Below are 16,753 nucleotides of genomic sequence, written 5' to 3'. Positions count from 1 at the left end.
GAGAGTAGAAAACAACTGCATGATTTATTCAAATGACATATTTCACATGTAAGATTTGTGTTTAAATATGCATAGTTCATCTCATGACAGCTGGGCATTTTTTGCATGGATTGATTCAACCCAGCTGAATGATTTATGATGAATAAAAAGGCATCTTTAATTTACTGAGGAGAGGTAAATAACACCAGTCACTCACTGCAAAATGGAGGACGCTTTCTTTACAGGCCAATCACAACAAGCCATAAAATAATTCCTCTCAAATCACTTCTTGATTTTACAGATCTTTGATCTTTGAGAGGATTAGGGTTGAGTGACGGATCAAAGGAGTTACTACGTGTCCTTAAGTGGTGTTTTGATGTAGCACAAAGGAGAAGAGGGGAGATGGTGACACGCTTCGTCACCCTTCCACACACATTCATTATTAACGCTCCACAGTGCGCTGAGTCCCTACCATAAACGTGGGTCGGTGTGGTGTGGCTGGGCCAGCTGTCTAGTGGGCTGGGCTTTGTGTACTGGAAGAGATACGATTATTATATCTATTGGATGGCTTGCAAACCCCTCTAACCTCAAATAACAGGAGTCAGGACACATACTGTACATGTAGCTGAATAGGGAGAGAGGACAGAAAGAGGACAGACAGAGGACAGAGAGAGGACAGAAAGAGGACAGACAGAGGACAGAGAGAGGACAGAGAGAGGACAGAAAGAAGTGGGAAGGATGTTAAAATGGGATGAGGTACTGAGCGGTGGATGAAGGAGAGGAAGGTCCAGAGAGAGGGCAGAGTATGTTTTATATTATCCAGGGTGTGAGGACTGGGCTGTTGGTGAATGTAGCCGACGTACACTATGACAGCCATGATGGAGCCATGTTGTCAGCCAGCCGGGTGTCCATGCATCCACCCTACTGCGCTATTGGCTGAGGAGGAGCTCCCTGACTCCCTGTCCTTGCATGGTGAGGTCAGCAGCCCAGTGACCTGACCTCAATTATACCAGATTAGAGATCAGATCCCCGGCACACTGACCTCGGAGCAGCCACCAATTAGACTCCGAACATGCCGTCAGAAAAGAACACCCTGTCCAGGAGGACAAGGAGAGAGTGTGGAGGAGCAGGCGGAGCCAAGATCCTTGTCCCTACAATGTCCACACCTATTTCCCATACATTTTTCCCATTGAGGTTTTCGACAATGCTTTTGGGCATTGTAGCATTTTGTACTGCTATTTCCATGTCTTTGACTACAGATCTGTATTTGTGTCTTAGCAAGTGAGGGTGATTAGATTAAGTATGTTTCTGGAGAACAAAGGGAGAGCTAGCTCCTTCAGATCAGCAGGGCTGGGAAGGGAATGTGTGGAGCTGGGCTGAGCTGGGCTGGGCTGGACAGGGCTGGGAAGGGCAGGGTGGGGCACGGCAGGGCTGGGAAGACCAGGGCAGGGCTGGGCTGCACATGGAAGACTACGCAGCACTCCTGGCTCTTTTGATGCTCTGCCTTTATCACAAACACCAGGCTGCCTGTTTCAATGATTTCACCTCAGGTTCAGAAGCTTAATCTATACATGCAAATATGCTGAGTATATAAAACATTAATGCTCTTTCCATGACATAGACTGACCAGGTGAATCCAGGTGAAAGCTATGACCCCTTATTGATGTCAAATCCACTTCAATCAGTGTAGATTAATCGGAGGAGACCAGTTAAATAAGGATTTTTAAACCTTGAGACAATTGAGACATGGATTGTGTATGTGTGCCATTCAAGACAAAATATTTAAGTGCCTTTGAAGGGGGTATGGTAGTAGGTGCCAGGAGCACCGGTTTGTGTCAAGAACTGCAACGCTGCGTTTTTTTACGCAGCATTAACAGTTTCCTGTGTGTATCAAGAATGGTCCACCACTCAAAGGACATCCAGCCAACTTGACGCAACTGTGGGAAGCATTGGAGTCAACATGGGCCAGCATCCCTGTGGAACGCTTTTGACACCTTGTAGAGTCCATGCCCCAACTAGATGAGGCTGTTCTGAGGGCAAAAGGGGGTGGGGTCCAACTCAATATTAGGAAGGTGGTCCTAATGTTTGGTATACTCTGTGTATACTCGGTGTATAACAGTACTGTATGTCTGGAGGATCCGATACAGGCTAACATTGATAGGGACAGAATATCGCTGAGTGCTGTGAAAGCCAGATGGTGGAGAAGGAGTCAGAGGCAAGGAGAGAGAAAGACTAATAGAAAGGAGAGCGAGATAGGAGAGAGAAAGACAATAGATTTTCTTTCATTTTTGATTTTCTGCTGCAGTCTGCTGAGCCCCTGTCTTCTCTCTAGCATCCCCTCTCCCTGCTCGTCAGTCTGTCATAACACAATAACAGAGGTCTGACAGCTTAAAAGACACTGGAGGAGCATGGAGGTGCTTGGGGAGAAAATTGCTGCAGAACACAGGCTACTCAGCGGCTAGAGAGAAATACCATTTTGTCTCGCACAAGATGGATTCCCCTGTGAGATTGCAGGGTAGGGTACCAAAGACAGAATCAAAATGGAGAACCTTTAAAAAAGCTCGTTTTTTTTAACATAATTGCTATTGGCCTATGTTGGTGATATCAAATACTCTGATACAAATCACAACATTTTATATTTTCACTTTGATTGCACAATGTATTGTGACAATATTGAATATTGAAGAAGTAAATCCTACATATCATTTATGAATATCAATATGAAAGAGATATAATTTTGATGCATCTGATCTCCTCAACCTTTAAAGAAATGCCTGGCAATGATAAGGGCATGCACACACACACACACACACACACACACCACCCTCCCTCTACAGATCACACTGCTGGTGGCCCGTCACACAACTGCATTTAAATCAGGAGCTAGAAACCCCTTCAGGATTTCAAATCCATGGACTCTGGTGTCTATCCTAACTAGGTCAACTCTTACAATAGCTGCAGACTTTTTCTCCCTCTCCTCCCTCTCCTTATTTTTACTACCTTTCAAAAGTGGATTTTTTATTTGTATTTATTTGTATGAACAATAGATATTGAATGAATTATTAAATATGCCAATATTAAATGCAGGTAAAATATTTCTTTATCCGGTCCTTTTGTATTTTTTTACCAATTGATAACTTTGCCAAAAAAAACACTGATATCCTATGCTTGATTTGTCATTGATTTTCTGTAGATTTCAGGCCAGAATGGTGCATGACGTTTTACAGTCCATTTTGATCAGGCTTTATCTAAAGACACCTTCCTCGTTGTCAGAGACAAGGCACAGCGCTGCTACTGTAGCTGGTTTTAACTGAAGCTGCCCCTGGCTGGTGTTCCTTGGGGCCTAAATGCTCACTAAGCTGTCTCTGTCTTAGCATGCTCGCCACAGCACAGTGAAGACAATCTCCTGTAAATTGCTTTTTCGATCAGTTTTGACATCAATCTGCTCTCCTGGGGATAACGCATGCATATGATTGCGAGAGGAAGGTATCATTCCTTATGGATGGTGACAACCCCACTCAGTCGGGTTTGATCCCCAGAATTAACATAATATTACTGCACAGACTGAACTGCTAGTGACACCCAAAGAGGATTTGGTTGCTGTAGCAGAGGTTTAGACCAGATAGATTGCTGGAGCTAGGGAGGGCAGAGGCCAAATGTAAAGGTTATCTCAGGTAAAAGGTCTTGGTATGATATGTTTCAGGATATGTATGTATAATAGAACTTACCTAGATAATTCAGTACTGTTTGTGAATGCCATGGATTATGCGGGACCGGGTGTCTTTTCCAGCTGGATGGCGTACTACAGTAGCTTCCTATGAGCTGATTGGCTACTGTATTTTTAATGTGAATAATCCCTCCTTTCTTTCTCTCTCTTTTTCTCTTCCAGGACCTAGATTTCTCATCACAACCACAGGAGCCTTGTATATTCTGGACGTTCAGAATGAGGATGGATTGTATAACTACCGCTGCACCACACGGCATCGCTACACGGGCGAGACCAGGCAAAGCAACAGCGCCCGGCTTTTTGTGTCAGGTCAGTCTGTGCTGCCCTAAATACCTAAATAACGGTACCCCAGAAACATCTAGATATCTGTACAGTACACCATGTTGCAGTAATACATCAGAAACTTCTGCATCTTCATACACTGCAAAGTCCACAACACAGTGAATACTATCATAACACTATCTCTTCTAATAGTGAACTCTATTCTTATCATAACAACTTCTCTCTCTTATCTCTCATAAGATCCCACCAACTCAGAGCCGGGGATTCTGGATGGCTTTGACCGCCGGGAGGTCATGGCGTCCCATCGGGTGGAGCTGCCCTGTAAGGCATCGGGCCATCCCATGCCCAAGTACCGCTGGCTGAAGGACAACAGCCCCCTGGAGCCCGACACACGTTTCCGCCAGAGTGTCACGGGCCTGCTGATAGAGAGCGCCCAGCCCACCGACTCTGGCACCTACGTGTGTGAGGTGTGGAACAGCTATGGCAACGCTGAGGTGGTGGGCCGGCTTCTGGTCAAGCGTGAGTCCAAACACCACATCACACTCACACATCAGGAGCTATCCCAGCCTGGGTGCCATGATGTCTCTGCGTTAGCTGCTCTTGCCCTGTCACTTTGTTTATCTATTTCTTTGATAATGTTCTCACAACAAAATATTTGTGTCACGGTATAAGAATGTCATAGGCCACCAGTTTGGTTTGTGGTTTTTGATGTGTGTTCTGTGTTTTCTCTTGTGTCCAGAGCCCCTGAAGGCGGTGGTCAGCCCACGAAAGGTGAAGGGCAGCGTGGGTAGTAAGGTGTCCTTGCATTGCAGTGTCAGTGGCTCTGATGAGTATGAACTGTCGTGGTACCGTAACGGAGAGATCATCTACCCCGGCAACAACGTGCGGATCACAGGCATCAGCAGGGAGAACCTGATCATGGAGGGCATGGCAAAGAGCGACGGCGGGGCCTACCAATGTTTCGCCAGGAAGAACAAAATGTCCGCTCAGGATTTTGTTCAGGTCATTTTAGAGGGTGAGATACAGTACAGGTTTCTTATAAAGATCAATGCTACTATGGCAGTTATTTGATATATTGGTGTTCTTATAATAAGACAGTGGTTAGAATATATCACCATGTGTTTTTTTTTCATGTGTACTGTACTGCTTGGAAGTTGACTATAGCATGAGTGGTTACGGTTTTATGTTGTGTGTATGTTTTGTGTCCATGTACTGTACCAGTCAAACGTTTGGTCACACCTACTCATTCCAGGTTTTGTCTTTAGTTTGACTATTTCCTACATTGTAGAACAATAGTGAAGACATCAAAACTATGAAATAACACATATGGAATCATGTAGTAACCAAGAAAAGTGTTAAACAAATCAAAATATATGTTATATTTGAGATTCTTCAAAGTAGCCACCCTTTGCCTTGATGACAGCTTTGCACACTCTTGGCATTCTCTCAACTAGCTTCATGAGGAAGTCACCTGGAATGCATTTCAAATAACAGGTGTGCCTTATTCATTTGTGGAATTTCCTTCTTAATGTGTTTGAGCCAATCAGTTGTGTTGTGACAAGGTAGGGGTGGTATACAGAAGACAGCCCTATTTGGTAAAAGACCAAGTCCATATTATAGCAAGAACAGTTCAAATAAGCAAAGAGAAATTACACTGCATTACTTTAAGACATGAAGGTCAGTCAATCTGGAAAATTTTATGAAACTGGCTCTCATGAGGACCGCCACAGGAAGGAAGAACCAGAGTTACCTCTGCTGCAGAGGATACGTTCATTTGAGTTACCAGCCTCAGAAATTGCAGCCTAAATAAAAGCTTCACAGAGTTCAAGTAACAGAAACATCTCAACATCAACTGTTCAGAGGAGACTGTGTGAATCAGGCCTTCATGGAAACCACTACTAAAGGACACCAATAAGAAGAAGAGACTTGCTTGGGTCAAGAAACACAAGCAATAGACATTAGACCGGTGGAAATCTGTCCTTTGGTCTGATGAGTCCAAATTTTTGATTTTTGGTTCTAACCGCCGTGTCTCTGTGAGACGCAGAGTAGGTGAACGGATGATCTCCACATGTGTGGTTCCCACCGTGAAGCATGGAAGGTGTGATGGGGTGGGGGTGCTTTGCTGGTGACACTGTCTGTAATTTATTTAGAATTCAAGGCACACTTAACCAGCATGGCTACCACAGCATTCTGCAGCGATACGCCATCCCGATCTGGTTTGCGCTTAGTGGGACTATCATTTGTTTTTCAACAGGACAATGACCCAGCACATCTCCAGGCTGTGTAAGGGCTATTTGACCAAGAAGGAGAGTGATGGAGTGCTGCATCAGATGACCTGGCCTCCACAATCACCCGACCTCAACCCAATTGAGATGGTTTGGGATGAGTTGGACCGCAGACTGAAGGAAAAGCAGCCAACAAGTGCTCAGCATATGTGGGAACTCCTTCAAGACTGTTGGAAAGCATTCCAGGTGAAGCTGGTTGAGAGAATGCCAAGAGTGTGCAAAGCTGTCATCAAGGCAAAGGGTGGCTACTTTGAAGAATCTCAAATATAAAATAAATGTTGATTTGTTTAACACTTTTTTGGTTACTACATGATTCCATATGTGTTATTTCATAGTTTTGATGTCTTCACTATTATTCTACAATATAGAAAATAGTAGAAATAAAGAAAAACCCTTGAATGAGTAGGTGTGCCAAGCTTTTGACTGGTACTGTATGTGTAGTTGCAGCAGCAGTGACTTAGCAGAAAGGGATTTTGGCCCTGGATCGATACAGGGCCAGTGTTGTGCTCCGGCAGAACAGCAACTGTTATTAGGGTTACTACCCCAGTCAGCTTTAAACTGCCTAACTGAGCCTGGTTGCTTGGGCAACTGTCTCGCCTGGCCACTGAACTGTATAAGGAGGATATTGATAATCTATAATGATGTAGAACATGCTAGGGTTATCAGAGAGCAACAGCAGGCCACTCTAAGATAGAGCTCTTTTCTATCATTAAGAATTGTTCTTGGTTTTGTGTTGCACATTATTTTCACACTTGTAAGGAATTATTTGAATTGTTTTATGTGAGCGATACCTTAGCTGACTAATGTCAGTATAGAATACGTTTACAATGTTCATACAGTACATGATGCAGAGATTTGTCAGGTTTTTCTGTCCAAGCCTCCCGTTGTAGTCCTATTAACCATTACCCATGGTCTTCCTCTCTCTCTCCCCTTTCAGACGGCACTCCGAAGATTCTGTCCTCCTTCAGTGAGAAGGTGGTCAACCCCAACGAGCCAGTCTTCTTGGTGTGTAACGTCAAAGGCACTCCCCCTCCCTCCTGCACCTGGAACCTGGACGACGACCCGGTCATCAAGGACAGTCACCACCACCCTGGCCACTACGAGACCCACGAGGGCCACGTGGTCAGCCAGCTGAACATCACCCACACCAAGGAGGTGGACGGAGGGGTGTACCGCTGCACCTGCAGGAACTCGGCCGGGGCGGTCTACCACCAGGCTCGAATAAACGTAAGAGGTGCTTGTCAGATCAGCTCCTCCAAAACAACAAAAACATACACCTAACTGATTTTTGTTTGGTTTCCAAGTTAAATGCCTGTTTCTTTTAGGTTTTTGTTCTATTCTCCCTCCTTTGCTAAGTGCCTACATATTCCTAACCTTTTTACTTGAGCTCATTTTCTTTCTTTCTTTATTTCTTCCTTTTATTCCTCGGTTTCAGTTGCAGCTTCGGACTCCATTGTTTAGTTTCTCCTAATTTCCTCCATGTTGTTTTTTATCCCTGTGTGAATTTCTCTTGTCACATTGCCCCTCTTTCTATGATTGTGATACTCCAGTTCTATAGCTTTTTATTTTTTAACACTGCTATTTCTAGTCGCCCATATGTTGTTGGCCTGTTTGCATGTCAGTCCCTCATACTGTCAAAGACAATGCCAGGTCACAACCAATCATGTTTTGTCAGTGTGTGTTTGTGTATGTGTGATCCATCCATAACATGTCTGTTCTATTGATTGTGTCTCATTTGTTGGACAGGGAGGTTCTTCTTGCTATAATACCTCTCTTCCTGTCTTTAATAGTAATCTGATCCTCTACACAGATCACTGTTGCAGAGATGATTCCCTTCAGCTGATTTACACTGCTGTTCCATGTGTAGATGTTTGAACACATTTGACCAAAGTATTATCATTTTATTTGTAGGCCTTACTGACAGGCAGGTTTTCAGCCCAGTGTGGTGTATACTGGTCAACTTTGTACTGCATGTTTCTATGCTGGTGGTGGTTTTATCTTAAGACTGTAAAAGGGATTATAGTTCTCTCTCTTTTGTTTCCTTGGTTAGTTTCTTACTTACTTTTTTGTTGTTGAATGTATAGTTTATTTATTCAACGAGACAGTTAGTTTCAAGTGGCTCTTGGATTTGTAATGCAGATAACTCATACAGTGAATATTGTCCACTAAAATGTTCTGTCTTTCAGCTGTCAGCCAACCCTACCTTGTCCTTGTCTAATTTGGTCCTGATTTCACAGCCCTCTCTTCAGAGTCTACCATGAGGTCCTGTGGTAAAAACAAACACATTTGGGTGTGCTGTCAATACATACGGCTTGATGTTGTTGACTGTCATTTCACAATCCTCTCACCCATAAATGTGTTTATAGAGAGCTCTCTCTCCCTCTCTGTATTTTTAGGGGCTGCCAGTATCCGTCCAATGAAAAACATCACAGCCATCGCAGGGCGGGATGCGTACGTCCACTGTCGCGTCATTGGCTACCCATACTATTCCATCAAGTGGTATAAGAACTCCCACCTGCTCCCCTTTAACCACCGGCAGCGGGCCTTCGAGAACAACGGCACTCTGAAGCTGTCCAACGTGCAGGAGCTAGACCAGGGAGAGTACAACTGCAGGGTATTGGTCAAACCTCATCAGGAGACCAATCAGAGCGTCCATCTCAATGTCAAAGGTAGGAAGAGCCTGCCTCCCTGACTCATGCACTGTGACAGTACACAGTATTTTTTCTAATATCCACACTAGCATACAACAATTTGGAAAGTGTAAAGGAAGTCACACTGCTTTCTTAGCAAATACCACTTCCTCTCGATTCAACCCATACCCGGCACGAACTCTGTCTTGCTAGCATACATGACCACCCTCCTGAAGCATCTTACCAGTCGGCACCACATGAAAAGCTAGCTATTCACTGGCGCAAGTGGGGACACTTCAGGCTGAGGAGTAGGTTACACACATCACCATGTGCTTCATAAGCATTCTAAGAGGTATGAGAGTGTGGACAGTAGAACATGACAACGCTGTAGCCAGAGATAGGAAGTGACCTCGCAGGTCATACTCCCATTGGACAGGGCCATCATAATCTACAGAAACACTGCCTGACATTCACCACTGCTATGACTGCGCTTCTTTGGTATGTGAGACTAAACTAGAGTCATTAGTATGACTGCACATACAGTAGCGATTGAGCTTGATTACCAGAGACCCAGAATACGTAATGGGAATGTTAACGAGTGATTCCCCATGCCTCATATCCATGTCATGAATGATGCAGCCACTGCTTAAAACATTTCCAGGAGATGAGGCTGGGGCGGGGCGGGGGAAAGGGGGACCACATGATATAAAGCAACACTTCCCCGCTACAAGTATCTTAGTTAATTTGCTCTGCTCAAGCTTCAAAATCTGAAAGCGGCTGGGGAGATCCCAGGAGTCCATTATCCCTACTTTGTTGTGAATTAAATCAGTGCTCAAGTGCTGCTTATTTCAGTGTTATTTTAACTCATTGATTCTCAAATGCAGCTGACTTGCGAGATGGCTGGAGAGTCCCCTGAGAAGGTGCCACAGTGGACTTACTGAGCAGGATCTCACATCTAGGTCGTTATCTAGTCTAGCATGGGGCCTGATTCTCCATTCATTTGTATAACATGTTGTTTTTTTCCCTTCTTGAGGGTCGTTAGGTTTTCTAGACAGACTGATGTGGCATGAGTCACCAAAATACAGAATCACCCCTTCAAGTGTTTATGGAATAGTACACCTGTTCTTGGTACTGTTTGCTCCGACTCAGAGTACAGAATGTTCGGCTAGACTGGAGGAATGACTAAGGTGGAATTACGTGATGATTCACTCTCAGTCCTTCTGAGTTCAGAGTCTATTCAATGATTTCCAATGACCAAAGGGATTGATAGAATATTGAAGTATGACACACAGGAGATTGTACCGGTATAGTGTATTGTCTCTCAGCCTAATGTGGTTATGGTCACCTCTCCCCCTCTTCCCCTCCAGTTCCACCGTACATCCAGCCCTTTGCATTCCAGCGGTTCTCCATTGGCCAGCGTGTCTTCATCCCCTGCGTGGTAATGTCAGGTGACCAGCCCCTGGACATCACCTGGCAGAAGGACGGGCGGCCAATCCCTGCCAGTCTGGGGGTCACCATCGACAACATAGAGTTCACCAGCTCACTGCGGATCTCCAACCTGTCCCCAGACCACAACGGAAACTACACCTGCATTGCACGCAACGAGGCTGCAGCTGTTGAGCACCAGAGTCAGCTCATTGTCAGGGGTGAGAGGAGGCTAGCACGTTGTTCCTCTGTCTCTGTCTCTAGATGTATCTCTCTTAGGTTCCCTCCTCTCGCTCCCTGACTCGTACTGTGTCTTTCTTTCTTTCTCTCTCTGTTTCTGTTTCTTTCTCTGCTCCTCTCTCCGTTGCTTCTCATCTGTCTTTATACTGTGATTTCTCTCCACTGCAGTCTTTTTCTCAATCTATCTCTTCTACTATCTTTCTGTCTCAGAAGTACTAGTAAGTCAGTCTGTGTGTGGTTCCCTCTGCTCCTCCAGTTCCTCCCCAGTTTGTGGTGCAGCCCACAGACCAGGATGGGATCTATGGCAAAACTGTGACCCTCAACTGCTCTGCTGAGGGTTATCCACGCCCCACCCTCGTATGGAAGCACTCCAAAGGTAAACATATATTGAAATCAAGCATCCGAAGACTGTTGGTAGCATGAATTAAATGGTTATACAAACGTATTAATGGACATTGTTTGGGGATGTAACGGCAGCTCTTTTGGATGGAGTAACGGTAGTAGTAGTTGAAGGCATATGGGTTCCATCTGTTTCATCCACAGCCCGTGTATGATGTGGTTCAACAACTGCAGGTGTACACACACACTGTCACAGGTCGCAGGTGTACAGCCACTGTGGGTTGTGAGGTGGGGGAGCTACCAGTGAGGTGTGAGAGAGCAGGTGAACAAAGTGGCACAGCACTTGACCTGGCTAGCTGAAGAGGGGACCCAGGTGTTTGCTGCTTCGTCCATAACCAGGGATGAAAGTTTCCCACAATGGAGAGACAACAACCAATCCAACCAATTGGGTGGCGTGGGGGGCCGTGTGAGGGGCATCAAAGGCGTGGAGACAGGGCCAGACAGACAGCAGCCAGGCTTTGATGGGATTTGTTTGTGACTTTGGCTCCCTGGGACAGAGAGGAGATTGGGTTTGATGTGAGAGAGACGCTCCTCAATGTCTTAGACCTCCTGTCTGATTAAAAATGTCTGGCAGAACCTTGGTCTGTCGCCACGGCGATGGCAGAGTGAAGACTCAGCCGGGGCCTTTATCTGAGATGTACCTCTAATTTGTAAGTGCGTGTGTTGCTGCATGTTGTGGTTCTGGATAATGCTTTTTATTCTCCCAGTCAGGTGCTAGCAGAGCAGAGCCACAGAGAGATAGAACAGTGAAGAAGGAAAGGTCAGCTGGTATTAGCATAACTGCTAGCTCCCTCTGGATATGCAAAATCCATCATTCAAGAGCACGTCCTCGTCTCTCGCTCTCGCTCTCTCTCTCTCTCTCTCTCTCTCTCTCTCTCTCTCTCTCTCTCTCTCTCTCTCTCTCTCTCTCTCTCTCTCTCTCTCTCTCTCTCTCTCTCTCTCTCTCTCTCTCTCTCTCTCTCTCTCTTCTCGTCTCATCTACAAGGCAGCAGAGTGGGAATAGTACTGCCACTTGACCCCTCGCTAACCATAGGCACTTGACTGGATTTTTAATTAAGGACCAAAACCCACAGTTCACTAAATGTCCTTATCTTTACACGCTAACTTTATCGCATGCTAATATCTGGCCCAGTTCAGACATATGTTTAATACTCTATGAGCGAGCCTGGATGTGTTGCTGTAACATAGGTAGACCACTTACAGCTCTGAGTGGATTTCCATTCCCAGGCAGCTCGTTGACCTGAACATTTTCAGTATTAAACATTTCCTACAGTACTGAAGTCATTTTGACCTTTTTGAATGAAACTGTCCAACATTACCTCCAACAGAAACATGGATGATTATAGAAAATAACTTGTTCCCTAATATGTGAAAAGTATAATGCTGTATGCTAGTATGCTGAAGAATACCTCACCACCAGGGAGATGTGCCCAACAAATGAAGAATATTTGACCTACAAAAAGCATGTACATACTATTACTCATCTTTGTGTTTCACCAAGACAAAACCAATGCTTTGGAGATTAGGTTGTATTTACCCCCAAAAATATGTACAATACAATGTTCAGTCTTTGATGTGTAGATTTGTAAATGTACATGCTTACATGTTCAATGTTGTTCACATGAAGGATACCAAACATGGCTTACAGACAGAAAATCAAGGAAAAACAAAGGAAAAGAAAAGTACTTTTTTGTGTAAAGGAAACTGCTTTGCATTTTATTGGCTGATTCCTTGTTTCAAGGCCACGTTGCAGTCTTGTTGTTTTCTTCCTCAGCAATCTGCTCTGGTGTTGAACATGAGCACTATCTCTTTAACGATTACCTCATTTTAGTGGCTACATTCTCCACAGCAGCTGCTGAGGTTTAGGGGCAGCGTTAAGATACATGTTTACTGTCCTTAAATCCCTAAAGCTTTGTCACTAAAGCGTTACACACACTGTACAAGTCAAATAAGGATGCGCATCTGTCAATAGTCTTGACCCAAAACATGAGCATTAAAAACAAAAACAGTAGTAGCTTTGGATTTAAATTAGGAAGGGGAAATTGTAGCACACCACCCCCATGTGCTGTTAACCTTACATTGCTTATGCCAAATACAATGTTTCAGATTAAGGATTAGAGTATGTTGTAGACTTACACGTCCTTTACAAATATGTACACACTTTTGAAAGGTGCTAAATGCATTTAAAATGTGGATCTCAGGTCATATCATCCATGACTCGTGGCCCCGTCCCTCCTGTCTCTTCCCTAGGTAACGGGGTTCCCCAGTTCCAGCCCATCGCCCTGAACTCTGGCTCCCGTATCCAGCTGCTGGTCAACGGCTCTCTGCTCATCAAACACGTGCTGGAGGAGGACAGCGGCTACTACCTGTGTAAGGTCAGCAACGATGTGGGAGCTGACGTCAGCAAATCCATGTACCTCACCATCAAAAGTAAGACTCCAAAAACACTGTAATGTTTCTTTCTGACTTCCTTATTAGAATAACTCTGTTTGATATTGTTGGGTGAAGCATCAAATGACAAGTGTGTATCGCATCTGTGAGTTTGGGTCAGAGCAAATGAGGGGAATATAAGGGTAAAATCTTGATCCCACAGTATAGTCACTGTTCCTTTGGCCCTGGGTGTGTGTGTGTGCGTGAGCAGCTAAGGACTTATGTCCCGTCCATTACACGCTGAACTCTTCATTCAAGCGGAGTCTGCCAATTGCAAAAGAGAGGGACAGAGCACTACACCGCTCTCTTGTTCTCTGGCCTGCTTTCTCTATCTCACTCTTTCCCCCTCTCTGTTTCTCTCTCTCTCTTTCTCTGATAATGATTCTGTTGCCCTACTTGTCTTACATCACCTACATCACATTTAACATGACATATAGCACCTTCATAAGGTCACCAGTATGCCATCTCTCAATCTGTATTCCCCTGAAGTCACAGAAATGTGACCACCCTATATGTTATCTTCTGGTATTAGCCTTGTCCCTGGCTGCATATTGATTTGTATTACAGTGTTCTCCTATAGCCTTGTAGACATCATGTTTAACCGACAAGGGGGAGAGGGCCTGCCTTGCCAGGTCTATTTTAATCAGTACCAGCAGCAGTCTAATGTAGCTGTAGCATCACTAATCACTTTCCGGTTACAAAACCAACCTGAGACAGAGCCAAGGCCTGGGCCATGGCATCATTAATGTCAGTGGGACTTGGAGAGGAACTGGGACACAGTTCAGTGACATAAGGTCACTCATTAGATGCTGTGTCATTTCAAAGGTTTAGTCATTGAACAATTGACCTTAGGGTTACTCAGATGGCCTATAGGCTACTGTAGTAACTGTACATTGAATCATCACACAGTTAAAACAGATACAGTCTGAGTAATGAATCATGACATACTGAAACAAGGACAGGGCATGGTTTTGTATTGGAGTCCAGACAGTTTGTCTCTCTCTGCTGTGTTGACTGGTGTGGTTGCAGCATGTGGAGTATGTTAATACGGATCGGTGTCGCGCTAGCGGGACAACTTCCGATGAAACTGGAGGGCGCGCAATTCAAATAAATAATCATTAATATTATGGATTTTAAACATTTAGGTACATATAAGTGTCTCATATCGGCTGAAAGCTTAAATTCTTTTTAATCTAACTGCACTGTCCGATGTACAGTAGCTATTACAGCGAAAACATGCCATGCAATTGTTTGAGGACGGCACCCCACATCAAAATATTTTTCCACCGGCACAGGTTTCATACATTCACATATAAGGATGAAATATTCACTTACTTTTTGAAAATCTTCCTCTGATTTGTCATCCAAAGGGTGCCAGCTATAACATGTAGTGTCGTTTTGTTAGATAAAATCCTTCTTTATATCCCCAAAAGTCTGTTTAGTTACATTTACATTACATTTAAGTCATTTAGCAGACGCTCTTATCCAGAGCGACTTACAAATTGGTGCATTCACCTTATGATATCCAGTGGAACAACCACTTTACAATAGTGCATCTAACTCTTTTAAGGGGGGGGGGGGGGTTAGAAGGATTACTTTATCCTATCCTAGGTATTCCTTAAAGAGGTGGGGTTTCAGGTGTCTCCGGAGGGTGGTGATTGACTCCGCTGACCTGGCGTCGTGAGGGAGTTTGTTCCACCATTGGGGTGCCAGAGCAGCGAACAGTTTTGACTGGGCTGAGCGGGAACTGTACTTCCTCAGAGGTAGGGAGGCGAGCAGGCCAGAGGTGGATGAACGCAGTGCCCTTGTTTGGGTGTAGGGCCTGATCAGAGCCTGAAGGTACGGAGGTGCCGTTCCCCTCACAGCTCCGTAGGCAAGCACCATGGTCTTGTAGCGGATGCGAGCTTCAACTGGAAGCCAGTGGAGAGAGCGGAGGAGCGGGGTGACGTGAGAGAACTTGGGAAAGTTGAACACCAGACGGGCTGCGGCGTTCTGGATGAGTTGTAGGGGTTTAATGGCACAGGCAGGGAGCCCAGCCAACAGCGAGTTGCAGTAATCCAGACGGGAGATGACGTATATATAGTTGGCGCCATCGATTTGAGTGATCCACTCATTCAACTTGCAGAGAAAGGAATCCGAAAATCTACCCCTAAACTTTGTTTCAACAAGTCAAAATATGTTTCTATTTACTCCTCAGATACCGTAAAATGTAATTAATTACATTAATTACATTAAACTATAATATTTCTTTCCGAAATAAGTATGTTCAATAGGAAACAGATTTTAGCAGGTGCGTAATGTCTTCATGGTGTGCGCAAACACGAGTTTCCAAGACTGTGTCCTTCTACTAAAATTGTTATTTCTTATTTGTTTTTGAAGTTACAGGCCTGACACCTTGCATATAGACTGCTGACACCCTGTGGAAGCCATAGGAATTGCATACAGGGAGCTCATTGTCAATATGACCTTTTTCTTGCATTTCTAAGAGGATGGTCTCTCTCTCAAAAAAAAAAGATTCTCGGTTGGTTTTTCTTTGTTTTTTCTCCTACCATATCTATTGTGTTATATTCTCCTACATTATGTTGACATCTCTACAAACTGCAAAGTGTTTTCTTTCCAATGGTACCAATTATATGCATATCCTGGCTTCAGGGCCTGAGCTACAGGCAGTTTACTTTGGGCATGTCATTCAGGCAGGAAGTGGAGAAAAAAGGGGCCTAGCCCTAAGAAGTTTTAATGACCCTGGTCACCAGTCTCCTGGCACTGCTAGTCTGGCTTCGCTGCATGGGGGAAGTATTCTCATTTGATGGTGCTCAGATTCTGTTGCTGTTCTTATCAAGCTGTTGCAGGAGCCCCCCCGCTAAGCCGCTCTCTCTGTCAGAGCCAAAGGCAGCTCCCTCCTGGCATTGACTGCTGCACAAATATGCAAACAGACACACACAAACAAACACACGCAAAGATGGTAACACACGTGCGCTCCTACAGTACACACAAGCCCACATTTACACACACACGTGCACTATTTCTCTATCATGCATCCATTCAGATTCACATAATGTAAATAAATACACACTCTCACACACATCAGTAACCATAAATACACATCCCATCATCAATACACACAGACGTGCACAGACTTTTAGGTTCCATTCCATACCTTTGCGTTTTATATACTTACACTGATTTGTGCAAACAAGCATGAACCATCTATTTAAACAAACACTCTGATCATGGTGTGGCTAAGACACTGAGAAGAGGCAACAGACATTGGCTGTATGCTAGCCAGCATGGCTACGATGCCCTGGCCTACCCCACCCAGTGTACTGTACAGTATGAGCTTGTCATAGTTAATGAGG

At 44.6% G+C, this 16,753-nt stretch overlaps 1 protein-coding gene across 2 annotated transcripts in view; it reads left to right on the top strand.

The window, feature by feature from the left end:
- The window catches only part of LOC139548709 (cell adhesion molecule DSCAM-like), a 146,933-nt gene that overhangs the window by 87,347 nt on the left and 42,833 nt on the right, over positions 1–16,753 (top strand). For both annotated transcript variants that reach the window (XM_071358445.1, XM_071358444.1), the window contains exons 4-11: positions 3,869–4,015; positions 4,229–4,507; positions 4,728–5,003; positions 7,211–7,507; positions 8,670–8,942; positions 10,271–10,549; positions 10,825–10,944; positions 13,218–13,397. In XM_071358445.1, the coding sequence (XP_071214546.1) occupies positions 3,869–4,015; positions 4,229–4,507; positions 4,728–5,003; positions 7,211–7,507; positions 8,670–8,942; positions 10,271–10,549; positions 10,825–10,944; positions 13,218–13,397 (1,851 nt within the window). The remainder of the gene's footprint in view (positions 1–3,868; positions 4,016–4,228; positions 4,508–4,727; positions 5,004–7,210; positions 7,508–8,669; positions 8,943–10,270; positions 10,550–10,824; positions 10,945–13,217; positions 13,398–16,753) is intronic.

This window comes from Salvelinus alpinus, chromosome 22, assembly GCF_045679555.1.
Source record: "Salvelinus alpinus chromosome 22, SLU_Salpinus.1, whole genome shotgun sequence".
NCBI lineage: Eukaryota > Metazoa > Chordata > Actinopteri > Salmoniformes > Salmonidae > Salvelinus > Salvelinus alpinus.
Note: the sequence above shows the minus strand (reverse complement) of the source record. Positions and strands in the feature narration are given on the sequence as shown.